At 39.6% G+C, this 14,305-nt stretch overlaps 1 protein-coding gene across 1 annotated transcript in view; it reads right to left on the reverse strand.

The window, feature by feature from the left end:
• Window positions 1–3,377: 3,377 nt before the first annotated feature.
• The window catches only part of RORB (RAR related orphan receptor B), a 195,371-nt gene continuing 184,443 nt past the window's right edge, over window positions 3,378–14,305 (reverse strand). Inside the window, exon 10 of the mRNA XM_055272244.1 lies at window positions 3,378–9,912. Coding sequence (XP_055128219.1) covers window positions 9,757–9,912 — 156 coding nt within the window. The 3' untranslated portion in view covers window positions 3,378–9,756. The remainder of the gene's footprint in view (window positions 9,913–14,305) is intronic.

Genomic DNA, 14,305 nt, shown 5'->3' on the forward strand with positions numbered 1-14,305 from the left:
TTCCTGCCCAGCTGAGTCTTCTGTGAAAATCTGAGAAGATATGTCTAATATCTAGTGCCCTCCAATAAGCTACTTTCAGGCTCTTGTTGCTTTTGGCTAAATCTTTGGAGAAAGGGAAAGACCATTCTTTCAATATCCATTGCCAGTGGGCCATCACTTTCCTTCTCATTGCTTATGGTGAAAAGCATGTCTATGTCTGGTGACTCTGCTGGAGGATGATTTTCTCAAGGGCAAAATCAGTGAAATGACAGCAAATAGTTGGGAAGCTAGAAGTAGAAAAGGACTGCAGACTCCAATAAATGTAGTTGACACATTTATTGAGTGCCACCATGCCATGGCCTACCTCACGATCTTGGGTGCTTTAAAGGTCTCTGAGACAAGGCTGTCAAGAATTTTACAGTCTCTTGGAATAATATTGATTCAACCAGTTAAGCTTAGCAAGTTCAAGTTCAGAAAACAATAAGAGAAAACTTAAAGCATGGTGGCTTTGTAATCTGAGACACTTCACTGCCAAGATGGTACTAGAGGGTTTGCTTCACTTCTGCCTCTCCTCTAAATGGATCAAGAAGCTGCTGCCACCTGGAATATGTGGCCACACCCGGGCTATGCCTTTGATAATTGACATGCCTCATGCACACTGGCCTACTGTGATTGTGAGAATATTTCGCCAGGACTTGCTCTTAAGTAAAGAAGAGGATCTGTGAACAGAACAAAGCTATGTGCATAAAAAGGGCTTAATTTATAATTTCTGATAACTCTATCAAAAGTTAATAATTATCATGTTATATGGTCCAAGCTGAATTTTAAAATGGTAAGTATTTTTTTTTTTTTTGAGACGGAGTCTCCCTCTGTCACCCAGGCTGGAGTGCAGTGGCGCTATCTCAGCCTCTCCGAGTAGCTGGGACTACAGGCGCCCGCCACCATGCCTGGCTAATTTTTTTGTATTTTTAGTAGAGATGGGGTTTCACCGTGGTCTCGATCTCCTGACCTCGTAATCCGCCCGCCTCGGCCTCCCAAAGTGCTGGGATTACAAGTGTGAGCCACCACGCCCGGCCAAAATGGTAAGTTTTATCTTGCATTGCAATGCTGCATAGATCTAGATTTCTGAAAAAACTTTAGATGACTTTTTAGCCAAGAGTTCTATGACCAGTCATTGACGACAATTGACATGAGCCTGGGATAGGGTGAGGTAATATGTTTGCCGTGTCTGACTAGACAGTTGAAGACCTTATTATAAACCAAGGGACATAAATGGTGCTCTCACAGAAACATCAGTGTAGTTCTCTGTTTCTGTAATCTCTGAGCAGAGTCACATGGGATCTGAATGTCTTGTGTAGAGATGTGGCTTGAAACATACTGGAAGGGTTTTCGTTGGTTCCAAAGACCAGCGAAGGTTGGAAGAAACTTTATAGAAGGGTTTCTAGGGCTCACCTTGTCATTTGCATCGGTGCTTTTATTTTTAAAATCTGTTAAATCTTGCTTTAAACTACTCCTCTTGGAGCATTTCAGCTCTAGGGACCCCAATCTGCAGCAACTTCCAAGCACATGAAAAATTGCTGGCCTCTCTTGGAGCTACCTTTTTCAACATCACTGTGAGTCTGTGATTATCCTCAATTGCTTCCTAATCCAGCTCCAAATGAGATTCAGAGCATTCATATGTTGGTGGGCATTGATTTTGGTAGTGGAGCAGCTTGATACAAAACAAAAAAAATCAGACACAGAGACTTAATCATTAATTATCTGAAAGCTTTCATCAGATGTAGGGATTGTCATATCCGTTTCAAACCTGCTGCACGTTATTTCAACAAAGTGGTTGCAGGGGAGTTGCTTATGGCTCTGTTAGCTGGGGCTTCCTTTTATTAAAGTGCTGAGAAAAAGAGAGCTATTATCTTTGAGAGATGCTGCTCTCATTTTAATTGTAACTTGGTAAGCTATTTGGCTAGAATGGACTCTGAGTCTTTTCTCAATGAATATTTCTAACTCAGGCCAGGTCCCTGAGGACACAAGAATTTCCTGAAAAAAAAAAAAAATTAACCATTACTTACTAGAAAAAGGAAAACTCTGTAGGTAAGAACCCATGGGGTAATGTTTTCAAAGCTAAATCTTATCTTTTCTACCCATTCCCTGTTCCCAGGGATGAGAGTAGGGGTTGGGGTGGGGAGGAAAGAAAACCATTAGGCAGTCCTTTTTTCTTTTTCTTCTTTTAATTTTGTTCAGCATTAAAGGAGGGAACTTCATAAACATTGATTGTCATTTACAGAAAACATTCAGAAATCATGTGTGCATTATCCGGGAATGCTAACAGTATTGAACTAATAATTTACAGGACATAAAATAAGGACAAAAACCTATTACATTCTAAAGTAATATAAAACTCTTTTTTAATTGTTAGGGAGTGCTGTTTTATTCTAGTATATTTATAATTAAAAAAACTCAATACTTACTTCCTAAATGACTCAGGCTGCAGTTTTACTCACATACACAGAAATTAGGGCTTATATATTAAACAAGGAGAGAGAGATCAGAAAATTGAAGATTTTAAAACTATATGTCACTGGATTTATTTGTGGTTTGCCTTTTTCCTCTACAGGCCAATAAGAATACATGGTAATAATGTAATTAAACTCCAGAAAAATCAGTGGTGACTATAAGAGACATTATTCTTTTAAAAAAGTAGAATTATTATGCTTTTTAGAGTGAATATTTTTATTTTACATACTTGTGGCAATGCAACTTTTATGCATTGCCAACAGTGGTGTGCATGCTAATGAGATGCAAACTGTGCCCCTCCCATGCTGCCCCCCAGGCGCAGTAGGTTAGTGGGCACAGCCAAGCCCCAGGCAGCCCACGGTTTCACGGGACTTAGAGTCGCTCTTCACTTTACAAGTGTAGGCTGGAGCTAAGGTAAAAACATTAAATCTCTGAACGTTGGAAGTATATGAAAATCATTTCTCTCGATCCTAAAAGCAAGGAAGCATTGTTAGGGATTTCAAAAATATTGGAATGTCTCATTTAAATCTAAATATCTTTTTATCATTATAAATCGATCATCATAAAATACTAGCCTTTTAAAGTCATATTTGGGATGCAGGAAAAGCATCAGTTTCAACAACTTGCTCCTGCCTGTGTTGCTATAGCTCATGACACCTTGGATTTTCCTCCCTCTCAGTCTCTCCCCAACCCTCCCCCAGGTTCTTTACAACATTTATTTGGTGAAGGTCAGTTATGGCTTCAGCAAATGAGTGGTCTGACCTCAGGTTATTAATAAGAAATAAATGTGTACAAAAATATCTTGTTCATCAGAAAGTGGAGTTTGTTTTCCTTAAGCTATTCCATGCAGAAAGGATTTGGACAAAGCCATTTGCTACAAGGAAAGATGACTTAACTCAGGCAACTTTTTTTTTTTTAATTTTCCTTTTTCATATGGTCTAGTTATAGATGGAGTTTGCAGGTCTTAGGCCAATCTTCAATACAAATTCTTTGGAGCAGATTTAATTGACAGCCCTGTCCCTTTCTCAGTCATATTACAAAAAGAAGCATACACTTAACACCAATGACCCGTCAAGATGCTTAAACTGTTACAACCAGTTTCCATTAAAAAACTGAGAAGTACATAACACGCAGAAAGGAAGCAAGTACATATTTGCTCTTTGTTGATTTTCCCCCTCTAAAAAAATTGTTACAAAGTCTTATGCTTAAACAGAGACATAGAAAAATCAGTGTACTCACTGTCTCCAGTTATTTACAGCAAAAATTACAGAGACAGCATACATTGTATTAGACCTTCCACAAGCATATATTAAAAGTAATTACATTTGAAAAAATATTTTTATTTTTCCTCTACATTTCTACAATACATACTCAGTTTTCTGTGGGTGTAATTTTTCTTTCTTGTGTGTGTGTTAATCAGATGAAGCAGACGGTACTGTGCTTGGATGTGGGATTTGTAGCTTTCCAGACATACCTAATGTGTTTCTACGTATGGTTGTGACAGAGGCACGCGAATGCTTGCCACCAACTACTGCCAGAAGAGTATAGTTGAATACAAGGATCATGCTGCCCAGCTGGGGTGCAGATGCCCTGTGCTGCCCTGAACAGGGCTCATTCAATTCCGGTAACCCTTGTGCTTTATTTTTGGCCATGAGAACAATCACTGAGCTGCTTTCTCTGATCCACTGGAGGCCATGCTTACAGTCACGCAGGAGGCAAAGATTACTATGGCCCATTCACATTGGAGGAATTTCAGCAGCTTAGGAAAAAAGTGCACAAACAGACAACCCCCATCTGCTGCATAGGAATCCATGGTCTGCACTTCCAAACAATGGAGGACTACATGATCACGACTATAGAATAAATTCTTCACATATGACTAAGGGAAAATAAAAACTTGTCACAGATATTGAAGTCACACAGTTAAAGAAACACTTTGAGACCCTAAAGAATAAAAGTCATGCATTTGCCTTTCAGAAAAAAAGTGGCAAGAAATCTAGCCCCCTGGCTCTATGAAGAAGGGAGTTGGGGCAAGACAGGTTGGAGTGTCTTTTATAAGCCATCACTAAATTGAATTGTTTTCATTTTTAGAATGTTCGCTATTTTTTAAACTGACCTCCGGTTATATCCTCTAGTTGTGACAATCAAATACCAAAACAAAATTGAGTATCAGAAGGGGAAGATCTCTATCCCCTCCTTCCAAAACTAGTATCATTCTAATATTGTCCAGGGTTGAATCTGGCCAGACTTGCTGCAGTTGAGCTGGCCCCAGATGCGATTTTGCTTTAAACCAGAGGCTGCAAGCTGACGATCTATGGGCCCTCTTCTGCTCAGTGTTGTATTTGTTTGGTCTGCACTAAGCTGTGAATCAGCTGCCATCGTGTATAATTTCAGAGATTTTATAAAATTCAGAAGCTCCAGCAGCATTCAGCTTCAGGTAAATCCTGGATGTCCCTTTTTCCACAGGGCATTTCCTGGCCAGCTTGTCACTGGGCTGCTTCACCCATTTGCATTAAGCCCCCTGGCCCTTTTACGCTTTCGAATTTTCAACCCCTGCTTTAAATGGTAAACTACCCTCTACCCTGTACCCTCTGGTCCTGAGACCTAAAAATGAATAGAGTGTCAGCTTTTTTTGGAAAGACCCCCTGTAGTTTCCCACAGGCCTTTACTCTAGCTGCTGCTTATACTGACAGTTGGAAACAGAACATCAAATAGCACTTCGTCTAAAGCAGATGGTAGGCTTTCCTCTCTTCTTTATGCAGGGGACTTTGTGCAGAGTTTCACTACAGATGCACACTTTAAGGTTATTGCTGTTCTATTGAACGGTGCTTCTGTCAGGGCACAGATGTCCATGGCCTGAATTGACTGCCAATTGTAGCAGCTTCCTTGGAAATAAAAGTTTATAGAAAAAAAAAAGAGTCAGGAAGAAATCATTTCTTCTAATTTCCAATAGAAGTAGAATTTTTCCTTGCTTCTATAATGAATAGAAACAAAGAACATAGAACAACACTGCCGTTATTTGCATCTGAGTGTTGTTTTTGAAAAAAGCTGGTAAGTTTTAGGTTGTCCTTGGGACCCAAGAATTGTTTTTGCCTTCAAGCCTGGTATACATTGCATTGTAGAGAGTGAGCATGAGTTGATCTTCATGGTTTTCTACAAACAGTTTAGCTTGACTGCTGTGAGGTTATGCTTTGAACAAGGCAGCTATGATAGGAAATGTACTGACACCTCCCTGGCACCTCTTGTTAATACGCAGAGTTTATTATGATTTAAGACCTCTTAGAATCTACCAAAGAAATCTAATCACTCAGGAGATCGTTATATTCTCTGATTTTACCTACTCGGAGGTATTTTAGTCCAGAGCCCTGAACACAGTGCTAAAACAAGGGAAATTCAGAAAGGGTATGTTTGTGGAGAACGTCTCCACCTTCAGCTTTCAGTCTTTGGGGGATAAAAGAGCCACTGAAGGCAGGGCGCGGTGGCTCAGGCCTGTAATCCTAGCACTTTGGGAGGCCAAGGTGGGTGGATCACTTGAGGTCAGGAGTTCAAGACCAGCCTGGCCAACATGGTGAAACCCCATCTCTACCTAAAATGCAAAAATTACCCGGGTGTGGGGGCATGTGCCTGTAATCCCAGCTACTCGGGAGGCTGAAGCAGGAGAACTGCTTGAACCCAGGAGGCAGAGATTGCAGTGAGCCGAGATCTCATGCCACTGCACTGCAGCCTGAGCAACATGTTGAACAAGATCCGTCTCAAAACAAAAGGAGCCACAGAAAAAGGGGCACAGAAATTAGTTGAGTCATGGACAGTACGGGTATATACGGGTGTCAAACCAGATTTGGAATCCTTTCCTGTCCTAGTTTCCCTCCAAAATTTCCCTTTCTTTTTATGGACCACAAATACACTGAAGTTTGAATTCACCCAGTTTCACCTCCCTTGTCCATTTTATCTAATGCCAGTTAGATTTCTGTATTTTCCTTGTTCAGGATTTGTATAGAAAGTTTGGATTTGCAGGGAGACAAAAATTCCTCTGAATGGGACAGCTAGATTATTTGGCTCTTAGCAGAGTTTAGAAAATGAGACCAAGTTGTCCTTACTTCGGTGCAACTTTTCAGCAAGTCCAAATAATTCAATCTAGTTTATCACATGAAGTAACTGCTTGTTGGTCTGAAAGCCTTGTCAGAGAGGTGCTCTCAGCAACATATTTAGTTTATACCATTCACATTTTGCTGTCATTTTCCTGTTTTTAATTTTTTCCTCCTTCTTGATGTATTTTTTTTTTTTTAATGAAACATCCCTGAGTGGATACAGTGCAACATCTGCATCAAGCAGTGATTGTCATTTATGAAGCACGAAGTGAGAAGCCCAGATTGTGGATTTTTTCTTCCAGTGTACACTTGATCATGATTGTTGTGAACATTTGTTAGTCCTCATGGGGAAGGAACCAAGTTCTGGGATTGTAGGTACAAAATACCTTGACATGCAGTCATAGGACATCTTCGAAGGGCAGCTTTTTAAGGCTTTTTACCATTGAAAACATGACTGGATTCTCCTTAAAGGGAAGGTTGGGCAACTGTAACCCAAACTAGAAATCTCTTCTCTCAACTAAGTGGGATGAGTACGTCCTGGTTGCCATTGTTTTGTTCTGGTTCAGATGCTAGCTCTGTTTCCTTCCTCCCAGCTTCAAAAGGTCCATGCCGTCCCAATGAAATGCTTACACTAGTGGAAACAACACAAATTCAAAAGCAGTACCTCCCAAGGTAAATGTGGGGAACAATCTTTTTCCTATATCACCCATGGGAAAAGGGAGGAAAAAATTCTGAGCCACTTCATCAATTGAGCCAATTTAAATCCTCTAAGGTAAATTGGAGGAAATAAATAACTCCCTCTGCAACTGAGCAGGAATTACAGGCTGACAATGGAAAACGCTAGGCCAACAGAACAATGAAAACAAAGTTTGACATAAGTTCAAAGCTCAAAGGGAAACACCAAGCAGACACATGAAGCATCGCCTATCACAAGCCAATCATAAAACATACATTGCATTTGGAAATGGCTTGGTTTAATTGAGTGCCTTCCATTACCCTGTTTTCCTAGCAATCAGTAGAGTAATCTTTCCATTAGAAAGAAATATGACTCTGGGAATTAATTCTTTATACAAAGAGCTAGCAGGAGTGACATTTACACCAAAAAGAATTGAGTCCCTGTAGCAGCATAATAAGCAGTCTACAGCTGTCTTCTTAGAACCAAAGGTAATTTGGTTCAATGTAGTTAAATTAATTGAATATAACAGTAGTTGAGAAACAGATTCATTATTTTAAAGCCTTTTTGTTTTTCCCCATTGGTTTAGAATTCATCAATCATGAGGTGAGAAAATGTTCCGTTTTCTAAAAGGAAAAGACGACACTACTGTTTTGATCATCAATCAAGAGTTCTGTGGTATCTTGGAGATGGTGCTCAACCATGAACTTCAGGAGAGCATAAGAGATTAAAAAAAAAAATCAAAGTTTCCACTGATGGAAACTTTACAAAGCAGGGGCTTGTGTGTGTGTGTGTGTGTGTGTGTGTGTGTATGTGTGTGTGTGTGTTTAATATGGAGAAAAGGGCAGTTCTTTAGGAGTTGGTGGCTGGGATATGCTTACAGGAGACCATCATTTTCATTGTCCTATAAACAAACTTTTCTCCTAGCTTGTTTTTTTTTTAAGTTTTATTTTGTATCAGAAAATAACAAAGGTATAGGCCTCCAGGACACAGGCAGAACAAATTTCTTGGAATATATGCTTTTCTTATGATTAATTTCATTGGTGAGCAGGTGGAGAAGTGAGAATTTGTACAAGGAAGTCTAAAATCTCTGATCCTAATGTCACACTTGTATTCTTTATTTCTAAAAGTTGCTAAAAAAAAATTCTAGGGTAAATGGATGATATAATTGTAAACTTCACAGGAATTAGTTTTGGCTTTGGGGTACATTAGTTCCCTAGAATAACACAGATCTTTTATTTTCTCATCTGTCAAGTTTTTGCTACATTTTTATATTATAGCATTTTATAATATGCCTACCCCTTTATTGCCACTTTTCCTAACAAATATATTAAAGAGAAGGAATATAAGGAATTACTTCTTTACTCTGGGTCTTCTCTTTCTACCTTTTCTTGCCAAAACATGGTGAGAGAAAATGTTTACATGAAATGGTATTGTTGCCCTGGGTTCTGATTTATTCTTTTAACTTTTCTAGAAAAAAATTGCTGGTAGTCATAATCCACAGATTGTATTTTTCAGTTGAAGACACAATAAGCACTGAAATCAAGCTTCTTTCACAACTGGAAATCCAAAAGAAAGAAAGTGTTTTTATGTGTTCTGGTGAAAAATAGAAAATATCTACTGTTTGGTCAAAAAAGTCTTGGACCTTGCAATGTTATCTGTGGCCTAATTCTTGAAACAGGAAAATGGCTTCAAATAATGTCTCCTTCCCAATATGTACCATCTTGACAAGGCTTTGATGTCACTGACAGAAACAGAGTTTGTATATAGAGGCCACACATTATGTTTATTCCTTTGTAGACTTAATTCTGAATTGGTACCGTCCTGCCATTGACTATAGATGAAAACTCTGGCTGGGAAAACAAAATCCTGATTGTCTAACATAACGATAACATATAACACAGAAGGTAAATCATAGAAGAGAGCCTGACTGAACCTCCATTGCTAGTAGGTATGGTATTTAAGCCACAGTGCATGTGCATGTATAAGTAATAGTCATATATAATATTCTCACATATTATATACTTATTACATACATGCACAGTACTTTCCAAGACAGCTACAAATTTACACATGCATCAACTACCTAAAAACATGGAAGTAGGTAAGCCTATTAAGTGGAATTTTCTTAAATTATATTTGAACAATCAACAGGAAAAGTAATCATGTAAAGTACCGCTCTTTTCTTGTATATATCTACAATAAAATTCTATAAACAGTTGTCTCCCAAAACATACCCGAATAAAATTAAAAAAAGAATAACACCCAGTGTCCTATATTTGTATATTTATGGTCATTTCAAAAACAAACAAACAAACAAATAAAAGAGCCCCACTCAGGTGCATATTTACATTCTTCAAACTGTAGCGGTGAAAAATAATTCTATTAAGTGCAGGACATTCCTAATGTTGCAGTAGTGACATTTTTCTTAAGTCTGCATGAACACATTGCTTTTGTCTTAATGGTGATGCATTCCATGACTCTGAGACAGTTCTCTTGTCCCCTTCATTTGCAGCCGGTGGCACAGTCAGGATTAAAGAGCTCCTTGTATAACGGAGGAAACAGTGTATTCACTATCTCTGGATGAGATTGCTTAAATACCTGCAGCTTCTCCCCGTGCAAGTTGCAAACTGCCGTGATGGTTGGTATCTTGGCTATTAACTGCAGAACGGAGAGACAGAGAGGGAGATAGAGAGGGAAGCTCATTAGTGCTCTGTCTGTGGAACCAGTGTCCTTTCTGGCCCCAGATGAAGGTAAACGGCTTTGGAAAAACATGTTCAGAAAGAAAGAAGGCGCACTTCCAGCTTTTCTCTTACAACAAAACAAAATAAAACATACCCACCCCCACCCCCGCCCCCCCGGACACCATCTCCTAAAGGAAAAATAAAGAGAAAGAAAGCAAGCAGGACCAAGATTCCTGATTCATTGCTCTTAAATAAGTATATATGAGAGGTTTTCTAGTTTAATAGTTACAAGTGGGTGCTCTGTAGGTGGGCTACCTGAGTTCCAAAAGAGCTTAGCAATGGTGTAGCTGTGACTTTGTCTATGTCTCAGTTTTCTCATTCATAAAATGGGCTTACTAATAGTACCTACTTCATTGGGTTGTTGTGTGGACTGAGAGAGGTAATTCCTACAAAAGTGTTAAGAACTTTTGTAGGTCTTAACACAACACTGGAGATGTGAAGTGTAATTGTTAGTGAACATTATTATTACCCATAATTTCCCATAGATTTTTGTGACATGAATATTAGATTTTTAGCTTTGGAAGGTGAAAATATTTAGGGATATACAACCAAACTGTATGAGGTGTAATCTATAATGATCTGGACTGCTTGGCCATCAAGCTCACTAACCCACTTTTATAGTGGCGCTCTAATCCGTTTCCACTGTAATGCATAATATGAAACACATAGAGAATTTGGGAGGTCACTGGCACTTAGCTTCCTTAGGAAGGTGTTCTAAAAATGAGTGGAAGGATATCCACTTACAATTGTTAGGTTTTGATATATGTATCATGTAAGATGTAATTTTTTGAGTTAAGATACCCAGAAGACAGTGTTTTATAATAATTTAAATGCCGTATGGGTCTTAAGAGATGAACAATTCAGCTTTTAACATACTTATAGTTTAGGAACACTTCGGATCCATCATTTTTGTGTCAAAATTAGCTTAAACACAAGTCACTGTGATTAAATTATTGTGAGAGATATGTTCTTGTATAGAGGAACACTCTTATAAAAGATAAGCATGATAGCTCATATAGCTGACTAAAGACACACTTGAAAGTGATGAAAAATACAGTTAAACAAAACCTATCTCATCACCGGTTAGGCTCATCATGTTCCCTACCCTGTTCAATAACAAGAATCCATTTCAGCCTTTGAAATAAGAGAGGAAATAGATAATTAGTTGCCTTGTGGTTTTTCAAAATCAGAAACTTCCACTCTTTCATTAATTTTCCTTTTAACAACTAATGACTATATAACCATACTACAAGCAATTTAAAAATAGCATCAGGATTACAGCTGTTGGCACATTCAGTAAAGGGTTCTAGAACATGTAAAGAAGTTTAGAGTTCAGACTTTCCAATCTTAACCATCTCCACTGCTATTTAAAGACAGAGATAGAAATGAAAAATGCGGAATCTTTGTCGATAGAATGGATGCTAAATTTTAGACTGAGAATCAAAACTTTACCTCCAACATTATTAATTTTTTTTTCGTTCTTGATACACCACAAGGAATTGTGTGCCTAGTATGTAGCAGGCACTTGGCTAAACACCAGAATGCACAAAACATTATGAGTCTTGTTTGTAGTCTACTTGATGAGACTGATGAAATAAGTTTACCACACAGTCAAAAGCAGACTGAAAAACTGTGGTGAGTGCCAAAGAAGAATAGCGGGAGGAAAAGTGGGAGGTAAGAAGATGCCCTGACTTGTGGCAGGCCTGGGATGGCTGCCCTGAGAAAGTGATATTGAAGCTGAGCTCTGATGGAACAGTGAGAGAATTAGGTGCTGGGGCAGAGGGTACATAACATGCCCTAGGATCATGTGCAAAGATGCTGTAGTGCTTTGCACTCTGGAAGAACCAAAGGCAGTTCAGGGTCGCTGGAGCAGTGGGTGAGGTAATGCCAGAGAGGTGTGCATGGCCAGATTATGTAAGCCCTCATAGTCCACGTTATGTTCTCTGAGAGGGTTTTAAGCAAAAAAGAAAGATGATTCAGAGTCCCATTCTGAAAGACTCACTTTGGGTCCAGGGTGGAAAACTGTGTCTTTTCTATATTTTCATAGGTACAGAGTGTTCAAGTGTCCACTTAACTGGAGTCGCTTGGGAAATTATTCAAACTCTCTTAACCAGCTGGCTCACACAGAAGGAGACTACAACAATTTAGGAACAGTTCTTGCACATTGTAATTCTCCCTGAAATAGCTGTTGAATGCAGAGTGGCTTTGAACGCTTTCTACAATCATCTGCAGTTGAATTGATGATGTGCAGAGCTCTTGAAACTTCCAGTTGCAACTCTATAATTATTGTCAATCTTGTCAACAAGAGTGGCTGGGGTGCTTCTTAAAAATGCAGACTACTGGGACCTACTCCTGGAGGATTCAGTTTCAGTGAGTTTGGGTGAAGCTCAGACTCCATGTTTGAAACAAATATTCCCTGCAGACACTGATGCAGTGGGTTCAGGGGATCAACTTTGGAAAACACTGCTTCAGAGGTTCAAATTTCATAAATTTACAACTGGTTTTCAAAATTGAAAAGTTGAGCCAGGCACAGTGGCTCAGATCTGTAATCCCAACTACTCTAGAGGCTAAGGCAAGAGGATTGCTTGAAGCCAGGCGTTCGAGACCAGCCTGGCCAACATAGCAAGACTTTGTCTCTTAAAATTTTTTTTAAAAAAGTAAATTATACATTGAATTTGAAACAGTCCTGTGAACTAAGTGTAGAATTAGCTGCTTTTCAGGAGGTAGACATGGAAGTTCTCACATCTAGAGAGGGAAGGTTCCATGTGCTTAGAGCTATTAGTTTGGTGGGGGTCAAGTAATGAAATTCCTGAGTTCCCTGTGACACACAAATACTACAGAAGGAGGATTAGTCTGTTGATAAAGAACATGGGATTTGGAGTCAGGCTGCCTGGGTTTGAATCCTATTTCTGTCCTTTACAGCTATGTGATCTTGGACAAGCCACTTAACCTCTCAGCTTTTTTTAAAAATATTTTTATTATACTTTAAGTTTTAGGGTACATGTGCACAATGTGCAGGTTAGTTACATATGTATACATGTGCCATGTTGGTGTGCTGCACCCAGTAACTCATCATTTAACATTAGGTATATCTCCAAATGCTGTCCCTCTCCCCTCCCCCCACCCCAGAACAGGCCCCGGTGAACACATGGACACAGGAAGGGGAACAACCTCTCAGCATTTTATCTGTCAGATGGCGATTATAACAGTCCCTGCCTCAGAGGGAGGTTGTGAGGATTAAGTGAGGCAACAAAAATTTTTTTACAGTGATGCCTGACACACGTGGTGATCTGTGTGGTAGCTGTCATGCTTCCACTCCCACAGTCTGAGATATCTCTCTTCCTTTCAGGAGAGAAAGAGTCAAGGCCATGCTTTTCAGTCGAAGGACATGGAGGGCAGGAAGCCAGCTTAGCTCTCAACCAAGCTCCAAAAGTGGAGTCATTAACCAAAAGTTAACGCACGGCAAAGTCAGCCATTGACATTTATTGAAATGAAAAAGCAAAATCATATTGATTTTTCATTTTCTTATAGCAATTCAAGTAAGTTGCTTATTTTACTAACTGTGACTCACAATGTAGAATCCTATGTACAACAGTTCTTGAAGCATTTTTCTGCTCCTTTGGTGACAGGGTCGTGTGGGACATGAAATATATAAGAGGATGTCTGAAACCCTTTTATAGTTGCTCATTTGCCCTGGAAATATTTAATTACGTGTCTGGTTTTGGAATGTTAATATGGACGCTTCCTCTCTTCCTGGGAAAAAAACTGGGATTTAAGAGTCTGGTTCAGGACCCAGTTCTGCCTTCTTTTATGCGATTTGGATCTAGTTCCTGTTGCTCATCTGTAGAATGGGCCGGATGGTGAGAATTGCTTTCTGTTAAAGAGCACTCAGACCGCTTCAGCCAACAGCACAGAGAAGGCAAAGAGCTCTCCCAGCGCCCATGCTCTTGGAATAGGCTGACTGCAAGACACCCAATCGGCTGTGGAAACAGAAGTGCCGACAGGGGCATCCATCACTCTGGAGGCATGGTGGGCCAGGAGGCCATGTGGAGGCGGCAGCAGCACTTGTCAGAGCCCAGAAAGGCCTGGTGTAGAGAGCAGCAGGCAATCACTTACTGCTCATTAATATTATGTACTGCAGCCAGGGGACCCCCATTTCAAAGGGAGCTCAGAGCAGCCTCCACAGCAGTTAATAGCTCAACAACTTTTTAAACAGCTGGGGAAGTGATCCAGAAGCACTTGGAGATGGAGGGGGTAGTCAATTTTAAATCATCGTGAAATTCCTTCATGTTTAAATAATCCCCATAGCA

This window comes from Symphalangus syndactylus, chromosome 3 (genome assembly GCF_028878055.3).
Source record: "Symphalangus syndactylus isolate Jambi chromosome 3, NHGRI_mSymSyn1-v2.1_pri, whole genome shotgun sequence".
NCBI classification, from domain to species: Eukaryota; Metazoa; Chordata; class Mammalia; order Primates; family Hylobatidae; genus Symphalangus; species Symphalangus syndactylus.